At 53.3% G+C, this 24,527-nt stretch overlaps 1 protein-coding gene across 2 annotated transcripts in view; it reads right to left on the bottom strand.

Moving 5' to 3' along the window:
* Positions 1-8,734: 8,734 nt before the first annotated feature.
* LOC133362379 (V-set and immunoglobulin domain-containing protein 1-like) overlaps positions 8,735-24,527 on the bottom strand; it is a 66,070-nt gene continuing 50,277 nt past the window's right edge. Inside the window, exons 10-11 of one of the 2 annotated variants that reach the window (XM_061581311.1) lie at positions 10,810-10,877; positions 8,735-10,143 (exon numbers count right to left, since the gene is read on the bottom strand). In XM_061581311.1, coding sequence (XP_061437295.1) covers positions 10,061-10,143; positions 10,810-10,877 — 151 coding nt within the window. In that variant the 3' untranslated portion in view covers positions 8,735-10,060. The remainder of the gene's footprint in view (positions 10,144-10,809; positions 10,878-24,527) is intronic. The other variant, XM_061581310.1, reaches the window with a different exon arrangement.

Below are 24,527 nucleotides of genomic sequence, written 5' to 3'. Positions count from 1 at the left end.
ACTGCACTGAGTTCAAATTTTAAATGATTCCGCTTCTTTATTTCAATTTCTATTTGATGTGCAAAAAAAAACTATTGTCACACTCAAATTAACTGAATAGATTATGAATAATTATTCTGTAATGGTCTGCTAAACGAAAAGATAAAATACAAAAACAGGGGCGCACTTGGCTTTTATCAAAAGCGGAGCTGGTTTATTTATGAAGAACAAACTAATAATTAGTTGCAAGTTTAACACGTAGGCTTTCGCGACCAAAAATCATCTATAATAGAGGTTTGTGGGTTAGATCGTGTAAAAAATTGGCTCTCCAACACACCGGTGTGCTGTACGAGTGGGGAATTGCCATGTTCTGTTTACGTGACAACCCTTACTAGTTGGCTGTCGGGTGGTGGTGGGTTTTAACGACACATTTATATATTCACGTGATCTAACCCAAAAACCTCTATTGTGAATTAATAAACATTTTAATAATACACCTTTCATGACATTTATTTTTAATGCATCAAAATCCACGTCGCCTACCCAGCGTTACACACAGCTTAGTGTCAGGCGTTAAGCACAGATCACCAAAACTGCATGTATAATAGAGGTTTTTGGGTTTGATCGGGTTTAACGACAAATATTTACGCGATCTAACCCAAAACCATATATTATGAATTAGATCACAGTTTTGTGATGTGAAAAGTGGCATCACCGATTATATTATTCGCCCACCCAGCAGAGACTGGAATCGACTGGACCACAATGCTTTGTGTCAGCATATCCGGTCATCATTTGCATGTCTAAATCCTACGTAGACGTTCGATTCATTGTCAGGTCAAATAGTTGTAGAAGCAGTTGAGACCCAGACCTAATAGTAACTTTTTTCCCACCATGAATAAACATAATATTGAAATATTAGATTCCTCACAACAATGAAGTTATCTTTAGGACAAAAATGCATGTCATTCGAAAACATTCTTTGTTAATGCCTCCAACGCATGTAATTACTAATAAATTTGAGTTTTCATATAGCACCTGGAGAAAATCTACACACGGGAGTAAAAGTCCTTACCATACAGATAGGACAGATGACATCAGTCAATATAATATCCACTGCTTCAAAATGTAATTGTTTTTTATATCTTCAGCACAATCTAATGCGAAGCTGCCAATTCTGTATGATAACTTTACTTTATTTGATACATATTTTATTACGTACTTGCGCAATTATGACATAATTCACCCCAAATAAATGTTGATGTATTGTAACTTACTTTTAGTACGAGTGGTTTTCGATCGTAATTTGTATGAGCTTTTATGTTACAATAAATGCATTTTATTTCATTGTAACCTGTGTGGTTATGTATTTGTTAAATTGTGCATAGTTTCGCGCTTCAGTATTATAAGGAGAACCTCTTTATTTTCTTTTGAACATATTTTTGACAAAGTGCTGAGGTGATGATGGAGACTTCACATTAACACGATCACTGATCGATTCGATTCAGTTTGATCGATTCGGTGTGGTCGAGTAGGCGTTTACGTCACCGATTTTAGAATTGATTCGGCACGGCGCAGGTGAGACGTTGAATGAGGGAGTTCCGTAAAGATATAACTTGTAACCGTAAAATTAAACTATAATGTGATGTAACTGCGGTGTACGGCAGGACTCGCGTCAGCAGGCCACGATAGACACGAGAGGGAGCATCTTGGGGAAAGGCCACAGAAGGGGTCCATCGGTAAGCCCCAGGAACCTGCTAGTAGGTTCCAGAAGGGGGGCGTGGCCAGGCCGGAGCAAGGCCACGCTGTGAGTATAAGAGGGGGCCCTGAGCAGGAGCTCGGGGCTGTTGCTGGAAGTGGAATCCCCGTCCCGGTTGTTCAAGATCGTCATCGTTACCATCTCGTCGTCGTCGTTTTCATCTTCACCATCCCGGGGTGCTATTAGTCACACAGCCTACCAACTGTTCTAACTAACTAGTGCCGCCGACAATAGAAGGTCTTAGTTTTAAGTGTGCACCCACATAGGGTGTGTATATATGCCGATGGTGCTTGTTTAATAAAGAAGTGTCTCCAAGTATTACTGTCTCCGATTCGCATCACTACAGAAGTACAAATAATTCAAAACCTGCAATTCATCCCATATGTGCAGGGATTTTGTCAGTGGGGCGTGAAGGGGAGGACGTTACTCCTGCGAGGCATGGTATATCATTGTTTTCTACTAGTATTTGTAGCGTATTTGTGTGCACTAGCAAATGAGATGCATCCTGGTTTCTTGAGTTCACACAACCTGGTTAAAGAAATAGTGATTTGCATCGCAAAAGTAAACATTCCAAATGAACGTATTAGCGGTACACCGGTAGTGCTAATTCACAACCCCGATCAGAAAATCATGCGGGGGGGTGGTGGTGCGTCAAAATCAGTTTGATTGATGTCGAAGCGGTTGGAAGACAGACGTTATGAGCAGCTGAACATGACGCTTCACAGTGTAGGGGTGTTAAAGAGAGGGCCCGTTATGCATGGCAGCCTATGGAAAACAAACACAGTGGGCGGGGCTACGTAAGTGCACGAGGAGGTGCCCTCTACGACGTCCGAGCCAGACACCCTGGGGGGGGCTGGTTCGAACGTTATGATCCCCCGGGGCCCCACCCCTCAGGGAGGGGTTGGGTATAAAAGGGGATGTTCAAAGGGCTCGAGTTAGTTATGTTTTAAGCTAAGGGAAGAAGACTGAAGACGTCTTAGATAGAGCCCTGGACTCCCCTAGTTCGATGTCCTTTTCAGGGCCGGACAGGACTGAGCCAGCGGCGTGGTCCCGAAAGCCAGAGCCGGTGCTCTTGTAAGAGCTGGTCTGGAACTCCGGGTACCGGGCCCGACTTACCAGTGTCGGGCCAGATAGCCTCCCCTAGCCCATTAGTGGAGGACTCGGGGCTAGGACAGACTTAGCTAGGGGTGTATCCCGAGTTATACGGGTGAGGGGGCCGATACCCCCTCGAGTGTTATATGCCCACTGTCGTATTGTGAAATAAATATACGTGTGCCTCAACCTCGGCGTCAAGCGTCCTCACCGGTACTTCAACTGGAGTCAGAAGTAATACGAACATGGACACGCGGAAAACAGCGTGGGCCAAAGTACCGCAGGAGGAAGACACTGCCGAGATCGTCGAGCCCGAGACGGCTCCACAAGACATGGTGCAGCCGGGGCCTGACGCCTCCTTACCGGGGCATCGAAATGAAGAGGAGCCGCAGTCAGACGCGTTACGGCTGGCTCACGGGAGGCTGGCGGAGCTGCTGTATGCCGCTGCCGCCACGCTGGAGACCATCACGCGATTGGGGGCCGGTGATCCAACACGGGGCGAGGCGAGCCAACGACCAGGGCGCCTTCCCGCCATTTCGGAGCAGTCGGAATTTGAATTTCCCGCCATCGACGCTACAGCTGTTCAGGACGTGGCCAGCCTGAACATCCGCTCCGACATCGCCGTCGCTGGAGCTGCAGCGTCATCACCGCCGGAGGGTGCGTCATCACAACCGCGACAGGCGATCCCATCGGCCGTTCGCACCGATGCACAGCCAAGTGGGGGTGACAACAACCTGCGGGAGTCTACAACAACCGCTGCGCTTCATCAGAGACTGCCCCCGCTGAAGGAGTTCATCGGCGCGGAGGGAGACTGGGCCGGCTTTCGACGACGTTTCCTCGCCCATCAGGAGATGGCAAAATGGTCCGATGAGGAGGCTCTCTGCGCGCTGCCGGCGCTCCTCGACGGCGACGCGCTCGCCGCCCTCACATCGGCGCCGAGAGAGATACGGTCTACATTACCGATGGCGCTACAGCTGCTGGGCGGGGTCTATGGACCATCAGCTGAATGCCGACAGCAATTTTACGACCGCAAGCGGGGTGAAAAGGAGTCGCCCCTAGCATACCGGACGAGCCTCCTGGCGATGGCTAAGTCGGCCTTCCCTCGTATGGACGACAACGGCGTGGACGCTATGGTCACGGAGAAAATCCTCCTCCTGGCAGACGACCTTGACATCGCTGTCGTCGCACAGGAGGACGCGGAGATGACATCGCTCCAGGCGGCGCGGCTCCTCCACGCCAACCTCCTGTCACTCCGGCGGAAAGCCAGCAGGGCATCGGCGGGGCGTGCGGTGGCTGCAGCCACCCTTCCGACGGAGGAGCTCTACGCCGTCGACCACCGACGGCAACAGGCGACGGGAGCACGGTCGGGCCGGGACGGGTCGGGCCGTTCCGACCATCCGTCACCTCCGACGGCGCTCCCGCGGTGTTTTAACTGCGGCGTCCGGGGCCACGTCGCCTCGGGGTGCCGCTCTCCTCGTCAGCGCGGGACGACACCTCAACGGGACGACGGGCCTCATCACAAGCTCCACCATCATAACCCGGCGAGTCGCGGCACCCCACATGTTTGGCCCACGCACACGCCCGTCACGCACTCAAACACCGCAACGAGAGGGGGGCCGATATCGCGCACCATCGCACCATCACGCACCACTCTGGGTACTCATATCGAACCCGGCCAGTGGTCCGTGCTGGCCGATCGTGTGGTAGCCGCATCGTCGGGGTCGTCGGCCGTTGTGGGGCACATCGACGGGGTTGAGGTGCGCATCCTGGTCGATACGGGGGCATCGGCGACCATTATTTCGGAGTTAATTTACAATATTCTCCCTGTCCAGAGCCGTCCTTTGATGCCTGTTAACGTACCATTCTATGCGGCTAACGGGGGCTCACTTGGCATCATCGGACAAATTCGGGCCCAAATTTGTGTTGGGGAAATTAAATTGTCTGGGCCGATTTTTGTTTCCTCCTCGCTGGCGGTTCCGTGCCTGCTGGGGACGGACTTCCTGGCCAAAATGCCGATTAGGATATTAATCGACCAGGGATGCATTGAGCTCCCGTCGGGCAGACGCATGGCGTTTCTGCCATCACCCGTTACGACTCGGACGGCGTTCGCGACGGTGCCGGCATTCGTAGAGAGAATGGTGCGCGTCCCTCCGGGGGCACAAATGTTGATTCCCTTGAAACTTCGGCGACCCTTCGCTAAGGGTATTGCGGCCCAAGGGGTTCTGCTGGGGCCGTCTAGGGCCGGGGTTAGTGGACCTCATTTACTTCCGGCCCAGACCATAGTAAGAGGGGACGGTGAACCCTTCATCGCGGTCCTCAATGTGGGCTCGCAGACGGTGGTGGTCCCACAGGGAACCGTGCTTGCTCACGCAACGCCGGTGCCATGTGAGGAAACCGTCGCAAATCACATCAGCGTTGTCCCTGCGCCGCGACCGCATTCGGACAGCGATGAAGGGTGGCTCGAGGCGCTTTGTGCGGGATCGACGGACCTGTCAGATTCAGAGCGTCAACAACTTAAAACACTACTGCGGGAATTTTCCGACGTTTTTAGTCGGAATAAATACGATTTGGGTTGTACTCACCTGCTGCGTCACCATATTGACACGGGTGACAGCGCGCCAATTCGCCAAAATCCGTTTCGGTTGAGTCCTGCCGAAAAGGACCATGTCAAATCGGCTATTGATGACATGTTGGCCGCCGACATCATTTCTCCTTCCACCAGCCCTTGGGGAGCGCCGATCGTCCTGGTTAAAAAGCAGGACGGTTCGTTGCGGTTTTGCATTGATTTTCGGCGCCTTAACAAAATTTCGGTTGCCGACGCATACCCGCTCCCTCGGATGGATGAATCGCTGGACGCCTTGGCGGGAGCGCGATTCTTTTCCACACTCGATTTACTTTCGGGATTCTGGCAGCTTCCTCTGGACGATGATTCTAAGCCTAAAACTGCTTTCCGTACACCGCACGGCCTGTTCCAATTCAACCGGTTGCCGATGGGCTTACACTCAGCGCCGGCAACTTTCCAGCGTTTGATGGAATTGGTTTTGGCTGGATTGCAATGGGAGTCGTGCCTCATTTATTTGGATGACGTTATCGTCTTTGGTAAAACTTTTGACGAACATCTCCAGAGGTTGCGGGCGGTTTTCCTAAAGATGCGGGCTGCTAATTTCAAATTCAAATCCCAAAAATGCCATTTGTTGCGCGATTCGGTGCGTTATTTGGGGCACATCGTGGGACGCTCAGGTATTGCTACCGATCCCGCCAAAACGCAGTGTGTCAGCTCCTGGCCGACTCCCATCTCGGTGGGAGAGGTCAGGAGTTTCATTGGTTTCGCGTCGTATTACCGACGGTTCGTCGCTGATTTTGCGACAATTGCCAAACCCCTGCACGCTTTAACATCTAAAGGGGTTCGGTTCCACTGGGGTCAAGAGGAGGAGGCTGCTTTCTGCTCCCTTCGGGACGCCCTGGTAAAAGCCCCTCCCTTGGTTTACCCCGATTTTTCTAAGCCCTTTTTGCTCGACACCGATGCGAGCAACACGGGTATTGGGGGTTTGCTATCCCAGGTGGTTGATGGCGTGGAACGGGTGGTCGCGTACGGTAGTCGGGTGTTGTCTCCTGCGGAGCAAAGATATTGTGTCACCCGTAGGGAACTGTTGGCAATTGTCTATTTCATCCAACAGTATCGCCCATATCTGTACGGTCGGTAATTCACCGTCCGCACAGATCATGCGGCACTACAGTATGCCCTGCGAGTTCAACAACCATCGGGACAGTTGTCTCGATGGTTGGAGGTTCTCCAGGACTTTGATTTTGAAACCACCTACCGTAAGGGCGTTCGCCATACGAATGCGGACGCTCTGTTGCGCATGCCAACCACCACCGAATGTGCATGCCTCCTGGGGTCGGGACGTTGCAGGCCTTCAGGGGACGCATCGGTTCCGGTCTTGGCAGCCACCGACGACGACGAAACATTAATTACTAATTCAATCGAACAACAGGGAAGAGATTCCCTGTTGGGGTTGCCCGTCACTGAATGGGGGCGCCTCCAGATGGAGGATACCTCCCTCCTCGGGTGGCGTCGTCGCGTCGGGGGTGCTGGGCGTGTGAAGGGTGATTCTGATGCATGGGAAATGGTGCAAGGTCTGCTGATGCATTGGGACGGGAAATCCCAGCGACATCGGCTGGTGGTCCCTTCTGGGCCGCGCATGAGCGCCTATTACACCTGGGGACCCAAAAGACTCTTGCCCTGCTACAACTTGATTTTTTTGGCCTGGCATGACGAGGGATGTTGGGGATTTATTGGGATCATGCCCTCGGTGTGCGCAACGGAAACCGCCGGCGCGGGAGTCTAACCCGCCCTTGCAATCGATCAAAGTGGCCAGAATAAATGAGCTTGTCGCGCTGGACATTTTGGGCCCATTTCCCGCCACCCCCAGGGGCAATAGATATTTGTTGACTGGTGTCGAGTATTTTACACGCTGGCCTATGGCCTGGCCCCTTGCCAACCAGTCGGCAGCAGCCATCGTGGAGGCCTTTGTTCAGGGATACGTCCTGGACAAAGGTGCTCCGGAGCGGCTGCTGACCGACCAGGGCAGAAATTTTTCCGGTAAATTACTCAAACAAGTCTGTGACCTCCTAGGCACGAAGAAAATTCGTACCTCCCCGTATCACCCGCAAACTGACGGGATGGTCGAGCGCCTGCATCGCACCATTACGTCAATGATGTCACAGCAGGTCTCGGACTCACAGACCGACTGGGACCTGCATATTCAAGGGGTCTTGGCGGCATACCGGATGGCACCCCATGCAGCTACGGGATTTTCCCCCTTTTACCTCATGTACGGTCGCGAACCCGACCCGCCTGTTCGCGCCCAGCTGCAGATCCCCGAGCCGCAAGGGAAAACTAAATTGGCTGACCACGTCACGTTTAATCTGGCCAAATTAACAGAGGCGCGGGATGCTGCAATGCTAAACTCGGACCTCCGTCAAAAGGCGAATGAGCGCCTCAGGCTGGGTCGAGCGCACATGATACAGTGGAAGCCGGGGGACAAGGCATGGCTGCACTGTCCCCAAGTGCCACTGGCAACCTCCTCTAAGCTGGTGCGGCCGTGGCGGGGCCCTGTGGAGGTGGTCGAAGTTTTGCGACCACAGTGCGTGCGCATTAAATGGGGGAAGCGGCGATGGTTCGTGCACCCCTCTCGATTAAAACCCTTCGTTGCGGTACACAATCCCACTTCACACATGCGTGGCCAAACGCGTGGGGGGTCGACCGACTCACTGGGTCCGTCTCCGTCGTTCTCACCTAATGCCTTGCCGGCCGTGCCACCTCCAGGTGCATCAGGACTGACGGGCTCACGCCCGACCACCCCTCCTGGGGATACCGACGGTCACGCGGCGTCGGATGAGGACTCACTCCGGGACGGACAATTGCCACCTGACGGTCCGCCACCCGGGGTTACAGTGTGAGGGGCCTGCTGCAAGGACGCGTGCAAAATGTGCAGACTGTTATGAGGCCGGAAGATGTGTACATAGGTTGTGTTCATCGTGTGTTGGGTGGGTGGTGTGTTCCCTGCCCATTGAATGTACATACGTTGGGTTCATTGTGTGTTGTGTGGGTGGTGTGTTCCCTGCCCATTGAAATGTACATACGTTGGGTTCACCTGGTGTTGTGTGTATGGTGGGTTCCCTGCAAATTGTATATAGGTTGTTTTTTTACGGAATTCGTATTTATTCAAGGGGGGGTGCGTCGGGTTGTTTTCTCTTCTTGCTGTTGCATTTTGTTGTGTTCTTGTTGCTGTTCTTGTTATTGTTGAAAAATAGTGAGGCACACGCGCGGTCAAGGTGTAAATGCACTTTTATTGTCATTTTTGTATGTTGGCAGCCGGGATGGCTGCAAGCTATGCGGGGGGGGGGGGGGGGGGGTGATGTAGGGGTGTTAAAGAGAGGGCCCGTTATGCATGGCAGCCTATGGAAAACAAACACAGTGGGCGGGGCTACGTAAGTGCACGAGGAGGTGCCCTCTACGACGTCCGAGCCAGACACCCTGGGGGGGGCTGGTTCGAACGTTATGATCCCCCGGGGCCCCACCCCTCAGGGAGGGGTTGGGTATAAAAGGGGATGTTCAAAGGGCTCGAGTTAGTTATGTTTTAAGCTAAGGGAAGAAGACTGAAGACGTCTTAGATAGAGCCCTGGACTCCCCTAGTTCGATGTCCTTTTCAGGGCCGGACAGGACTGAGCCAGCGGCGTGGTCCCGAAAGCCAGAGCCGGTGCTCTTGTAAGAGCTGGTCTGGAACTCCGGGTACCGGGCCCGACTTACCAGTGTCGGGCCAGATAGCCTCCCCTAGCCCATTAGTGGAGGACTCGGGGCTAGGACAGACTTAGCTAGGGGTGTATCCCGAGTTATACGGGTGAGGGGGCCGATACCCCCTCGAGTGTTATATGCCCACTGTCGTATTGTGAAATAAATATACGTGTGCCTCAACCTCGGCGTCAAGCGTCCTCACCGGTACTTCAACAGCATGTTGCCCTATAGCAGCACCCAGGCCTGATGTCGATTGGTGGGCTCCATGTTCCAAAGGCAGACTTCACTCATGCCCCTCGAGACTTGGTCAAACGGTTCCTCGATTCATTTCCAGAATTTTTTTTTTAGTTTTCGATTTAGTATAATGGTATAGTGTATAGTGGTGTAGTGTATAGTGGTGTATAATGCAGTCTATTTTAATGTATACGGTAGTGTATAGTGTAGTATATAGTAATGCATAACGTAGTATAAATATTGAACTTATTTCTGCACCATACGTAGCCAACCACGTAAATTGGAAGTATGCCGGGGAAGGATAACAAACTAAATACAAAAAGCAATTTTTTAGAGTTTTTAAATTTAGAGCTAAAAGTGCATCTGAAGCGTATGATGCAGTGACCACCTTCTTCGATGGCTAACAAGAACCCGTCTCTGCAAGGAACATCTGAGTTTGCATGATGGTTTTATATCCATAATATGGAGCACACAATATCCGCCCACCTCATAGCAAGGACATGATGGAATGAAAAGCCATTTCCCCAACATGACCACGTTTCATATTGCATTGATGAGGTTCAGAAAAAATAGGCAAATTTCCAAAAAAAGGGATTGAGGCTAAGGTTGTTACTATTTATCTTTGGAGTGACGTGTGAGTTATATAAGTGCCATTGTTCAATCCGCTTTCTCATCATGAGCTCCTGAGGCCTGCCTGCTCAGGCTTCTGAAACGTCATCGTTCAAAACGATGTCACCCACTGCCAATTGTCCATTTTCTCTTTGTCCCGGGACTCGATCTGCTTCACACAGAGAAACAACGTTGGGATGTAAGGATCCTGCACGGCATACACAATTGCAAAGTTAAGTACGCTGTGAAAGAAGTTCAATATACATATGTACATAGTGTGTAGTGTATCGTAGTGTAGTGCATAGTGATGTATAGTGTAGTGTATAGTACTGTAGTATATATAATGGAGTTGTGTATTGTGTTTAGTTTCTTGTCCTTCCCTCGCACCTCCGATTAGCGCAATTGGCTAAGTACGGTGCGAAAGAGGTTCAACACACCGCAGAAACCATATTTGAGAACTTGGTATACATCACAGGCAGAGGAGGCGTGGATGAGAACCTAGGATCTCAGTGGTAGGTGGCCATCACCACGCCCAGCCGCCTTGGAATCCCCAGTGGTGATGTTTATGACACACCGCACAAACACACCACAGACACACAAAGAAGCCGCGCACTGCTCCGTGTAGGTCAGGGGTCGGCAACCAAAATAACAAGAAGAGCCATTTCTTTCCAATTCGGTACAAAATTCAGTATTTCAAGAGCCGCAATGCATCTGAGTACATACTGTACATATCGTCAAGAAGCAGCCTGTAAAGAGCCGCATGCGGCTCCGGAGCCGTAGGTTGCCGACCCCTGGTGTAGGTGAATGAGTGAGTCTGAGTGTGGCTCCTGCTTCGTACCTCTCTCTTCCTCTCTCTCAGCTGCACCGCCTCCTCCAGCTGGTGCCATTGGCTGCAGTTCGTGATCCCTGTTGAGAAAGCATTGGACGCGCGTCCATCACACATCCTCACCCTCACCAACATGTAGCCTGTGTCACCGTGTGTATGTTGAACTTCTTTTGCACCGTGTATAGCCAACCATGCGTGCTAATGAGAAGTGTACGGGGGAAGGACAACAAACTAAACACAAAAAGCATTTCTAAAGAAATTCGTTTTCAATCTAGATGATTTTAAAGTGCAAAGCTCAGTGGCTTGCTAATATCGGAAGGAAGAGCATTCCAGACAGACGCAGAAGCTCATCTAAAAGCGTGCGATGCATTAACCTTCTTTGTGCAATAGCTAGTCAAAATTGTAGGGCATGGTGTAGTGTATGGTAGTGTACTGTATATGAGTGTAGTGTATAGTACTGTACAGTAATGTACTTCATAGTAGTGTACTATATCGTAGTGTATTGTATAGTTGTGTACTCTAAAGGAGTTTATAGTAGTGTGTATAGTGTAGTGCATAGTTACAAAAATGGAGGACAACGCCTACTAGAACAGCTGCACTCCCTCATGGCCAGGATCTGGAATGATAAAGATCTTCCCAACGAACTGAAAGATGCCATCATTGTCACGTCTTCAAAAAAGGTGACAAGTCAGACTGTGACAACTACAGAGGCATCTCTCTTCTTGCCACCGCTGGAAAAATACTGGCATGAATCCTACTAAACAGACTTCTACCACTTGCTGCAAAACTCCTTCCTGAATCGCAAAGTAGCTATCGACCTGGCAGGGAAACCTCGGACATGATCTTCTCAGCCCGTCAACTCCAAGAGAAGTGCCAGGAGCAGAGACTACCATTGTACATGGCCTTCTTTGATTTGACTAAAGCTTTCGATTCTGTTAATCGTGAAGCACTATAGAGAATCCTTCTGAGATATGGCTACCAAACAACATTGTTAACGTCCTCCATCTGTTGCATGACGGTATGAAGGCTGTCATCCTCTCTGATGGCGAAACCTCAAAGCCAATCGAAGTAAGGACCGGTGTGAAGCAAGGCTGCATTATTGCACCAACTATTTTCTCCATCTTCCTGGCAGAAATGCTTCATCTGACAGAGAACAGACTTCCCAGACGCATAAATATCACATATAGGACATACAGGAACATATTCAACATCAACCGTTTCAGAGCCAAGTCGAAAACATCACATTCGTTATTGATATTAAATATGCTGACGATGCCCAAGTCAGCGAATGCTCAGAAGCTGAATTTCAGGTTATCGTCAACATATTTACAGATGCTCACATCAGGTTGGGCCTAACATTGAACACCAGCAAAACAAATATCCTTTTTAAAAAACTCCGGGAAGACACCTACCACCCCCTACAATCATTATCAACAATGCAATACTAGAGAACGTTCCCAGTTTCTCATACTTAGGCAGCCATCTCTCTAGCAAGGTCTTACATCTGATTGCCTTTGAGAAACATAAGAACAGGGTCTTTGAAGACCACCACATTATCACCAAGACCAAAGTCGCTGTGTATAATGCTGTGATCATTCCAAACCTCTTAAATGGCGCAGAAACCTGGACCACCGATTGTAAACACATACAATTTCTCGAAATGTATAATCAATGCTGTCTCAGGAAAATAATAAACATCACTCTTGGAAGAAAGACAAACTAATATCAGTGGCCTGGAGCGATCCAACTCATCCAGCATAGAGGCTATCATGATAAAGTATCAACTCAGATGGGCAGGTCACCTTGTGAGGATGAATGACTCGAGGCTTCCTTAGCAAATCTTTTATTCCCAGCTCAGCGATGGATCACGTGCCCCCGGAGGTCAAAGGAAGTGTTTCCGTGACAACGTTAAAATGCACCTCAAGCGACGCCACATAGATCCAAACAACTCGGAAATCTATGCTCTTGATAGACCATCATGGAGGGCCAAAATAAACAATGGAACTCAGCATTTTGAGGCTGAGCGAAGAGAGTTGATAGCCAGGAAAAGAGCACGCCACAAAGCACACACACCAGAGACAGAGACAACAAGTGGGAACTCCAGGATGGACCATCCGTGCCCCCACTGTACCAAGATCTGCAAGTCACGGATTGGCCTATTCAACCATCTCCGGACCCATGGCCAGCCAGGTCCACCTCACAACACAGACAAGTAACACCTGGAGGGAAATCATACTCTACTAGGAGGGATCCCAGAAAAAGTGCATAGTGTAGTGTATAGTAGTGTAGTGTATAGTAGTGTACTCTAAAGGAGTGCAGTGTATAGTAGTGGAGTGTATAGTGTAGTGCAGTGTATAGTAGTGTAGTGTATAGTGGTGTCCTATATTGTAGTGTAGTGTATAAATCATTCAAACCGCACAATGAAATTAACTTTCTTCGATGGCCAGCCAAAAGCGGCCACGAGTTGATGGTCTCAGCTCCGGCCACCAAATGATTGCACAAGAAACCACGGTTTTTGAATTTGGTTCTACACTTAATTTGGCAAAAAAAAATTCCGATAGAATTTTATTTTAATTCCGATAGAATTTTATTTTAATTTCAAGTAACAATCTCTGCTGTGTGGGTCAAAGGTCGCTTAATGGGATCTATGGCCATGGTGCTACCCACTTACATAGATGTTAAAACTACATTATTTTTTATTGTACCGGGTAAGGTCTACTGAGCTATATAGCTCTTTTTCAGACGTCACCCGGCCATCACAAATGATAGCTCCACGACGTGGCTTATCATTATGTGGAAATGTAGCGCTGCCAAATACTCTCAACCACGTTGATTATAAATGTGGGGGGGAAACCGGAGGGCCCGGAGAAAAATCAACTTGACCACGGGAAGAGACAGAGAAAGACTCCAAATATACAGCAGAAGGCATCGTCAGGGATCAAACTCACGACCTCCTGTATAGCAGGCGAGGGAAATAACATATCCTGACCACCGTGACGATGAGAGAGACGCAAATTCAAAATATATAACAGGCGTCAGGGTTGGGATCGAACACATGACCTACATACCAGGCGAGGTAGTGAACATCTCACCACCACAGCAGTCTTGCGTTCTCTAGTGTCATTCTTTAGCATGAAGGGTCGCACTGCTCTGTGAAAAATTTGATAAGATTGTTGGTCTCAGGATATGAGGCTGATCGGAGAAGCAGGATGTATGTACGTATGTACGTTGAACTTCTTTCGCACCGTCGGAGGTCGGACAGCACCGTCGGTTAGCACGGTAGGCTACGCACATTAAGAAATAAGTTCAACACATGCATATGTAAAGTAGTCACTTGGCGGGAGACGACCTTGACGGGTAGCACACCTTTTTATTAACACCAAACTGTTACACGGGTGGCAACTGCCACATAACCCACGAGGTTCCCCTGAGCTATACCCACACGGGCTCTCACGCCCCGTAGCTTCTTGGAACACACCCGGCTGGGTTATTAGTCTCGACTCTGGGTCCCACAACCTGGTTCCACATGGACACCAGGCCCCGGGTCCCACAGCCTCGCCTCTGAGCCGCACAGGGTCCCGGCCCTTACAAGGACAGCGGGGCTAGGGTCTCAGGGCCCTATCTCTTCAACTCCGTCTTCGATCTTCAGCTGGTAATAATTCCCCGAGTGCTCTCGCGCGTCCCCCTTTATAGTCCTCCATGCGGACGTCGCTGAGAGCACCCACCCAAGTTGACCAATCACCCAGCGCTCTCTCTACGATCCTCTTTCCCATATCGTGTCTGCGTGCGCAACCACGCACCCAGCGCCGCCCCGTAATCCATCACTGTCAGTGTGCGTCAACACCCCCCACACTCGATGTAGCCACGCCCGGCGCGCGCACACCCACGCCCACCCACGCCCCCACCTTGTCGGCGCGCACCGCCACTACATCACCCCCTACCACATAGCTCGCAGCCGACCCGGCTGCTAAAAAAATGTTTATTTCCCCCCCCAATTAGTGTGTGCCCCGTAACATCAACAACAATTACAACAACACAATAAGAACTCCGCCCACCGTAAGCAGAGCATATCACCGCAACAACAGAACAATATATACAAGCGGCGAGAGACAACAATAAACGTATATACAAAAATGACTCGTACAGCGTCCCTTCATTTTCCGATCACCCCTTGAACGGGGCAATATACTGGGCAGAAGGGGAACGTGGCGCCGAGCCGCAATCTCGGCCCCCCCCCCCCCCCCCTTCAGGAAAAGTGGCTAGTCTTAGCACGAGTCCGTCTGGCCGGTCCGTCATACGGAGCCAGACGCGGTTGACCGTCCGGTGGCGCCGGCAGTCCAGGGAGGCACGGGGCAGGTATTGTAGATCCGTGCGTGCCTCGGGATTCCGGCTCTCGGTGGTCAGCCGCCGTCAGGTCCGCGACACCTGGGAGTAGGTCAGGCGGAGACACGTGAGGATCAGACTGCGACACCTGCCACCCCGAGCCGACGGCCCCATCACACGCTCAGTCGTTACGGCACACAGGGAGGTCATGGGTTTCCGCGAAAGGTTTCAGCCGGGAGGGGTGTACGTACCAATGGCGTTTTCCCCATTTAATCTGGATACACTGGGGTCGCGCAACACGCACGATTTCCACCGGTCCCCTCCATGGTCTCAACAACTTAGGGGACGTGGCCAACGGTGCATGTGGACAATGCAGCCAGGCCTTATCGCCTGTTTTCCAATCGTGCGTATGCACCTTCCGTTCATGCAACCTTTCGTTAGTGACCTGGCGCGACCTTGAATTTAACCTTGCAGCCTCTCGCGCTTCAGCCAGCTTGGCGATATTAAATTTAATGTGGTCGGCCAGTTTGGAATTCGCACGTGGCTGGGAAATCCCCAGTTGGACATCCATAGGCGGATCAGCCTCCCGCCCATACATGAGAAAAAATGGGGAAAAGCCCGTTGCCGCATGTGGGGCCATACGATATGCCGCGAGTACCCCGGGTACCTGTAAGTCCCAATCAACCTGATCATTGCAGACCTGTTGGCACAGCATAGAAGTGATCGTTCTGTTCAGACGTTCAACCATTCCATCAGTCTGCGGGTGGTACGGGGAGGTACGCACTTTTTTTGTACCCAACAGGTCACACACCTCGCGCAACAAAACGCTCGAAAAATTCTTTCCTTGGTCCGTCAGCAAGCGTTCTGGGGCGCCTTTGTCCACAACGTAGCCCTGGACAAAGGCGTCCGCCACCGCCGCAGCTGACTGGTTGGCGAGTGGCCACGCCATAGGCCATCGGGTGAAGTACTCTACGCCAACCAGCAGGTATTTGTTTCCCCTAGGTGTAGCGGGAAAGGGCCCCAAAATGTCGAGCGCAACCAATTCGTTCGTGCGCGAAACCTGAATGGATTGTAGCGGTGGGTTAGCCGCAATCTGTGGCGGTTTCCTTCGAGCGCACCCCACACATCCCTTGAGGATGTTCTCCACGTCGCTCCCCATACCCGGCCAATAATAGTCCCGTTGGAGTAGGGTAAGCGTTTTGTGAAATCCCAAATGCATGAGGCGTTCGTGAGCAGCCAGAACGACCCTACCCCGTAAAGCAGATGGCACAACGAGCGTATGGCGCCGGGACATATTGTCCCACTTCATCAGGAGGCCTTGTCTGACCACCCACGAACTGACCCGCGTCCCCCCCCCCCTCGGGAGCCTCTGCCTTCCGCCGTAGCGTGAGTAGGGAGCTGTCGGCCATTTGGAGACGGCCCCACTCGATAAGAGGTAACGCGAGCAGCGAGTCCCCGCACGTGAGAGCGGCGGTCAAAACAACCTCTGGAGCATCAGTGGCGGCGAGCAAAACTCCGGCGCGAGCGGTGACAGGGGGTTTACACCGCGCCGATCCCAGAAGACACGCGCATTCCGAGCGAGGCGGCAACCGCGACAAGGCATCCGCATTCGAGTGCCGCAATCCCTTTCGGTAAATCGTCGTGAACTGGTAGTCTTGTAGGACCTCCAGCCATCGGGACAATTGGCCGGAGGGTTGCGCCACCCGCATTGCATATTGGAGAGCCGCGTGGTCCGTACGAACAGTAAAATGACGTCCGTAGAGATATGGTCTGAATTGTTGTATAAAGAAAACGATCGCAAGCAATTCACGACGAGTCACACAGTAGCGTTGTTCCGCAGGTGACAGAACTCTACTACCGTAGGCGACCACCCGTTCGACCCCCCCGACCACCTGTGAGAGCACTCCCCCGATACCCGTGTTACTGGCATCCGTGTCAAGCAGAAACGGTTACGTGAAATCGGGGTAACACAAGGGGGGAGCTCGCACCAAGGCGTCCCGAAGGGAGCAGAACGCGGCCTCCTCATCTGGGCCCCAGTGAAACCTTACCCCTTTAGCCGTCAAAGCGTGTAGGGGCCTGGCAATGGTGGCAAAATGTTCGACAAACCGGCGGTAGTAGGAGGCGAATCCTATGAAGCTGCGGACTTCCGTGACTGAGGTTGGCGTTGGCCATGAGCTGACACAGTGCGTTTTAGCAGGGTCCGTGGATATCCCTGAACGGCCAACAATGTGGCCCAAGTACCGGACCGATTCCCGGAGCAGGTGACATTTCGCGGGTTTAAATTTTAATTTAGCGGAACGCATCCTGAGGAACACCCCTCTCAACCGCTGGAGGTGCTCCTCGAAAGTCCGGCTGAAAACGATGATATCATCGAGATAGATCAAACAGGTGTCCCATTGGAGTCCTGACAAAACCAATTCCATGAGCCTCTGGAACGTGGCAGGAGCGGAATGTAAGCCCATGGGCAAGCGATTGAATTCAAATAGGCCTCCTGGTGTCCGGAAAGCAGTCTTAGGTTTTGATTCCTCATCGAGGGGCAATTGCCAAAATCCTGAAAGCAGGTCAAGCGTCGAAAAATACTGTGCTCCCGCCAGGGCATCCAGCGACTCATCCATCCTAGGTAGTGGATACGCGTCGGCCATAGAGATTTTATTTAGGCGGCGAAAATCCACACAAAACCGCAAGGAGCCGTCCTGTTTCTTAACAAGGACAATGGGAGCCCCCCACGGACTGGAAGAGGGCGAAATGATGTCGGCAGCCAGCATGTCGTTAACAGCTGATCTCACATGTTCCTTCTCGGCCGGGCTGAGCCGGAAGGGATTTTGCCGAATAGGGGCCGCATCACCGGTCGCTATGTGGTGGCGCAACAAATCCGTGCAGCCAATATCGTACTTATGTCTGCTAAAGATGTCGGCGAATTCGAGTAGCAGGCCCCTCAACGCTCCCAACTGCACACTAGACAAGTCGCTAGACCCAGCACACAACGAGTCGAGCCATTCTGTCCCCTCATCCGATGGAGGGTGTGTATCGAGGCTGGAGTCGGCATGCGCAACGAGCCCTCCGTCGACGGGCAGCGGCGCCGCGTGAGCCAGCACCGTGCCCTGAGTAATTACAGCCGTCCGCGGCCCCGTATTCAGAACCATCACGAACGGATCTCTGTCCGCACCATGGTCTGAGCTACTGCTAAGTCCAGGCCCCCAACTGCTCTGTTAGATGGCCCTAACAGGACTCCCTGGTCCCCCCCGTCGATCCCCAGGGGTTTTCGCAACCGCAGGGGTACCAACATTTGCGATCCCGGGGGCACCCGCACAGTCTGAGTTGCCAGCGCCTGAACCGTTGCACAAACCGTGCGTATTTTGGTAGGACTCGTTAAAAATGCAACCCGCCGACCCGACGGAAGTTCAATGCAGGCTTGATCAATGAGAATTTTAATGGGCATTTTAGCCAAAAAGTCCGTGCCCAGTAAACAAGGAACCGCCAGAGACGATGACACAAAAATGGGACCCGTCAATTTGATATCACCAATACAAATAGTGGCCCGAATCTGTCCGATTATTCCCAAGGATCCTCCGTTCGCCACGTAAAACGGTACGTCCACCGGGAGAAGGGGTCGGCATTGGGCGGGGAGGATGTTATAAATAAGGTCCGAAATGATGGTGGCCGACGCACCCATGTCCACCAGCACCCGGACCTTGACCCCGTCAATAAACCCCGTTACTACGGACGACCCGGCCGACGCAGCCACTATCCTGTGGGCCAACTCTGACCATTCGACTGCCCCAGGCCCGTGTACGAACCCCCCTCGCCGAACCGAATCCCCGGTACCCATACGCGGTCCCCCCACCGCGAAGCGGCGACCCGAGTGTGCCGTGTATGTGGACCGAGCGTGTGGGGTGCCGCGACTTGCCGGGGTTTGCTGGGACGACTTGGGGCCTTGGTCGTCGTCCGGACGTGGTCCCGAGGCGCGCTGACGCGGAGCCCAGCACCCGGACGCGACGTGACCCCGGAGGCCGCAGTTGTAACACAAGACCATGGACGTCGTAGGTTTCGGTTGCTCCAGCTTGCGGGATCGTACGGGCGAACGACCCCCCGATCTCCACTCCCCCGGTCTTGAGACGGTGAAGGCCTCCTCCCGAACCGTCGCAGTCTGAGGCTCGGCGCCCGTCGCGGCTGGTGTCGCGATCCCCGCCGATGCACAGATGACCGGCCGCTTTCGCTTGAGGACCTCGTGTGTGTGAATACTTGTCGCCACCCCCAAGGAGCAGATGTCCATCTCGTCGGCTGTATTTATGGGCACTCCCAGCCCGTGTGCCAACGCCAGCAGCTGCTCCGTCACCATGGCGTCCTTCCCCTCCTTGTCCATGCGTGGAAAGGCGGCGTCCGCCAGGGCGAGCAGCGATGTGCGATAGGCGAGTGTAGTTTCTCCATCAACCTTACGTCGTTCGTAAAATTGGTGGCGACAGGTCGAGGGCGGTCTGAACACCTTAGCCATGAGATGTAGCGCGGTCTGCAGCGTAGAGCGGGACGACCTTGGGGCGGATGTGAAGGCCGCAAGTGCGTCGTCGTCGAGCATCGCCGGCAGCGCGCGTAGGGCAGTGGTGTCGGACCACCCCGACATCTCCTGATGCGCGAGGAACCTTCGTTGGAAGGCCCCCCAGTCGCCCCCGTCGGCCTTGAACGCCGTGAGCGCGGGCAGTCTCTGTTGGAGGACCTGGTCGTCGTCCCCCGAAGAATGTTTTTCCCGCGCACCGCTGTAGTCAATGAAAATGTCGGCTCCGTCGGCAGGCGCATGGTGGAGAGTCTCGTCGCGCGCCAATGACGCGGGCTGTGTGGAGTGGATGTCTCCGAGCACGTGGTGTCCACGCTTCCCGCCAATTGCAGGTGGACCCTCGAAAATGGCGCCAATTTCAAAACTTTTGGCGTGAAGCGCGTTCTGGCGGGATCCTGGCGGCCGCACTCCCTCCTCCACCCTCGTAGTCGCCGTCCCGGCCCCTGAAGCCGTGATTTCGGACAAAATCGAAGAAGCGGCGGCGAGCAACAACTCCGCCAGGCGGGAGTGTGCTTCCTGAAGGCCGGTGTTGGAGGCGAGCGCAGCGTCGTCCATCGCCGCACGGTGCTGCATCGGTGGCGTCTCATCTTCCTCGCCTCCCGATGCTTGTGGCTCCGGTACGTCGTCGTCTCCCCGATCTCGGTCGTGGGTTCGGGTAGTCTTCCTGGTATCCATCGTTTGTGAAGACAGGTTTACTTCTGACGCCAGTTGTAAAGTAGTCACTTGGCGGGAGACGACCTTGACGGGTAGCACACCTTTTTATTAACACCAAACTGTTACACGGGTGGCAACTGCCACATAACCCACGAGGTTCCCCTGAGCTATACCCACACGGGCTCTCACGCCCCGTAGCTTCTTGGAACACACCCGGCTGGGTTATTAGTCTCGACTCTGGGTCCCACAACCTGGTTCCACATGGACACCAGGCCCCGGGTCCCACAGCCTCGCCTCTGAGCCGCACAGGGTCCCGGCCCTTACAAGGACAGCGGGGCTAGGGTCTCAGGGCCCTATCTCTTCAACTCCGTCTTCGATCTTCAGCTGGTAATAATTCCCCGAGTGCTCTCGCGCGTCCCCCTTTATAGTCCTCCATGCGGACGTCGCTGAGAGCACCCACCCAAGTTGACCAATCACCCAGCGCTCTCTCTACGATCCTCTTTCCCATATCGTGTCTGCGTGCGCAACCACGCACCCAGCGCCGCCCCGTGATCCATCACTGTCAGTGTGCGTCAACACCCCCCACACTCGATGTAGCCACGCCCGGCGCGCGCACACCCACGCCCACCCACGCCCCCACCTTGTCGGCGCGCACCGCCACTACATCACCCCCTACCACATAGCTCGCAGCCGACCCGGCTGCTAAAAAAATGTTTATTTCCCCCCCCAATTAGTGTGTGCCCCGTAACATCAACAACAATTACAACAACACAATAAGAACTCCGCCCACCGTAAGCAGAGCATATCACCGCAACAACAGAACAATATATACAAGCGGCGAGAGACAACAATAAACGTATATACAAAAATGACTCGTACAGCGTCCCTTCATTTTCCGATCACCCCTTGAACGGGGCAATATACTGGGCAGAAGGGGAACGTGGCGCCGAGCCGCAATCTCGGCCCCCCCCCCCCCCCCCTTCAGGAAAAGTGGCTAGTCTTAGCACGAGTCCGTCTGGCCGGTCCGTCATACGGAGCCAGACGCGGTTGACCGTCCGGTGGCGCCGGCAGTCCAGGGAGGCACGGGGCAGGTATTGTAGATCCGTGCGTGCCTCGGGATTCCGGCTCTCGGTGGTCAGCCGCCGTCAGGTCCGCGACACCTGGGAGTAGGTCAGGCGGAGACACGTGAGGATCAGACTGCGACACCTGCCACCCCGAGCCGACGGCCCCATCACACGCTCAGTCGTTACGGCACACAGGGAGGTCATGGGTTTCCGCGAAAGGTTTCAGCCGGGAGGGGTGTACGTACCAATGGCGTTTTCCCCATTTAATCTGGATACACTGGGGTCGCGCAACACGCACGATTTCCACCGGTCCCCTCCATGGTCTCAACAACTTAGGGGACGTGGCCAACGGTGCATGTGGACAATGCAGCCAGGCCTTATCGCCTGTTTTCCAATCGTGCGTATGCACCTTCCGTTCATGCAACCTTTCGTTAGTGACCTGGCGCGACCTTGAATTTAACCTTGCAGCCTCTCGCGCTTCAGCCAGCTTGGCGATATTAAATTTAATGTGGTCGGCCAGTTTGGAATTCGCACGTGGCTGGGAAATCCCCAGTTGGACATCCATAGGCGGATCAGCCTCCCGCCCATACATGAGAAAAAATGGGGAAAAGCCCGTTGCCGCATGTGGGGCCATACGATATGCCGCGAGTACCCCGGGTACCTGTAAGTCCCAATCAACCTGATCATTGCAGACCTGTTGGCACAGCATAGAAGTGATCGTTCTGTTCAGACGTTCAACCATTCCATCAGTCTGCGGGTGGTACGGGGAGGTACGCACTTTTTTTGTACCCAACAGGTCACACACCTCGCGCAACAAAACGCTCGAAAAATTCTTTCCTTGGTCCGTCAGCAAGCGTTCTGGGGCGCCTTTGTCCACAACGTAGCCCTGGACAAAGGCGTCCGCCACCGCCGCAGCTGACTGGTTGGCGAGTGGCCACGCCATAGGCCATCGGGTGAAGTACTCTACGCCAACCAGCAGGTATTTGTTTCCCCTAGGTGTAGCGGGAAAGGGCCCCAAAATGTCGAGCGCAACCAATTCGTTCGTGCGCGAAACCTGAATGGATTGTAGCGGTGGGTTAGCCGCAATCTGTGGCGGTTTCCTTCGAGCGCACCCCACACATCCCTTGAGGATGTTCTCCACGTCGCTCCCCATACCCGGCCAATAATAGTCCCGTTGGAGTAGGGTAAGCGTTTTGTGAAATCCCAAATGCATGAGGCGTTCGTGAGCAGCCAGAACGACCCTACCCCGTAAAGCAGATGGCACAACGAGCGTATGGCGCCGGGACATATTGTCCCACTTCATCAGGAGGCCTTGTCTGACCACCCACGAACTGACCCGCGTCCCCCCCCCCCTCGGGAGCCTCTGCCTTCCGCCGTAGCGTGAGTAGGGAGCTGTCGGCCATTTGGAGACGGCCCCACTCGATAAGAGGTAACGCGAGCAGCGAGTCCCCGCACGTGAGAGCGGCGGTCAAAACAACCTCTGGAGCATCAGTGGCGGCGAGCAAAACTCCGGCGCGAGCGGTGACAGGGGGTTTACACCGCGCCGATCCCAGAAGACACGCGCATTCCGAGCGAGGCGGCAACCGCGACAAGGCATCCGCATTCGAGTGCCGCAATCCCTTTCGGTAAATCGTCGTGAACTGGTAGTCTTGTAGGACCTCCAGCCATCGGGACAATTGGCCGGAGGGTTGCGCCACCCGCATTGCATATTGGAGAGCCGCGTGGTCCGTACGAACAGTAAAATGACGTCCGTAGAGATATGGTCTGAATTGTTGTATAAAGAAAACGATCGCAAGCAATTCACGACGAGTCACACAGTAGCGTTGTTCCGCAGGTGACAGAACTCTACTACCGTAGGCGACCACCCGTTCGACCCCCCCGACCACCTGTGAGAGCACTCCCCCGATACCCGTGTTACTGGCATCCGTGTCAAGCAGAAACGGTTACGTGAAATCGGGGTAACACAAGGGGGGAGCTCGCACCAAGGCGTCCCGAAGGGAGCAGAACGCGGCCTCCTCATCTGGGCCCCAGTGAAACCTTACCCCTTTAGCCGTCAAAGCGTGTAGGGGCCTGGCAATGGTGGCAAAATGTTCGACAAACCGGCGGTAGTAGGAGGCGAATCCTATGAAGCTGCGGACTTCCGTGACTGAGGTTGGCGTTGGCCATGAGCTGACACAGTGCGTTTTAGCAGGGTCCGTGGATATCCCTGAACGGCCAACAATGTGGCCCAAGTACCGGACCGATTCCCGGAGCAGGTGACATTTCGCGGGTTTAAATTTTAATTTAGCGGAACGCATCCTGAGGAACACCCCTCTCAACCGCTGGAGGTGCTCCTCGAAAGTCCGGCTGAAAACGATGATATCATCGAGATAGATCAAACAGGTGTCCCATTGGAGTCCTGACAAAACCAATTCCATGAGCCTCTGGAACGTGGCAGGAGCGGAATGTAAGCCCATGGGCAAGCGATTGAATTCAAATAGGCCTCCTGGTGTCCGGAAAGCAGTCTTAGGTTTTGATTCCTCATCGAGGGGCAATTGCCAAAATCCTGAAAGCAGGTCAAGCGTCGAAAAATACTGTGCTCCCGCCAGGGCATCCAGCGACTCATCCATCCTAGGTAGTGGATACGCGTCGGCCATAGAGATTTTATTTAGGCGGCGAAAATCCACACAAAACCGCAAGGAGCCGTCCTGTTTCTTAACAAGGACAATGGGAGCCCCCCACGGACTGGAAGAGGGCGAAATGATGTCGGCAGCCAGCATGTCGTTAACAGCTGATCTCACATGTTCCTTCTCGGCCGGGCTGAGCCGGAAGGGATTTTGCCGAATAGGGGCCGCATCACCGGTCGCTATGTGGTGGCGCAACAAATCCGTGCAGCCAATATCGTACTTATGTCTGCTAAAGATGTCGGCGAATTCGAGTAGCAGGCCCCTCAACGCTCCCAACTGCACACTAGACAAGTCGCTAGACCCAGCACACAACGAGTCGAGCCATTCTGTCCCCTCATCCGATGGAGGGTGTGTATCGAGGCTGGAGTCGGCATGCGCAACGAGCCCTCCGTCGACGGGCAGCGGCGCCGCGTGAGCCAGCACCGTGCCCTGAGTAATTACAGCCGTCCGCGGCCCCGTATTCAGAACCATCAC

This window comes from Lethenteron reissneri, unplaced genomic scaffold, assembly GCF_015708825.2.
Source record: "Lethenteron reissneri isolate LAM-NWPU_2019-01 unplaced genomic scaffold, ASM1570882v1 scaffold_146, whole genome shotgun sequence".
Taxonomy (NCBI): Eukaryota; Metazoa; Chordata; class Hyperoartia; order Petromyzontiformes; family Petromyzontidae; genus Lethenteron; species Lethenteron reissneri.
The sequence above is the reverse complement of the archived record's forward strand: the minus strand, read 5'-3'. Positions and strand labels throughout refer to the sequence as shown.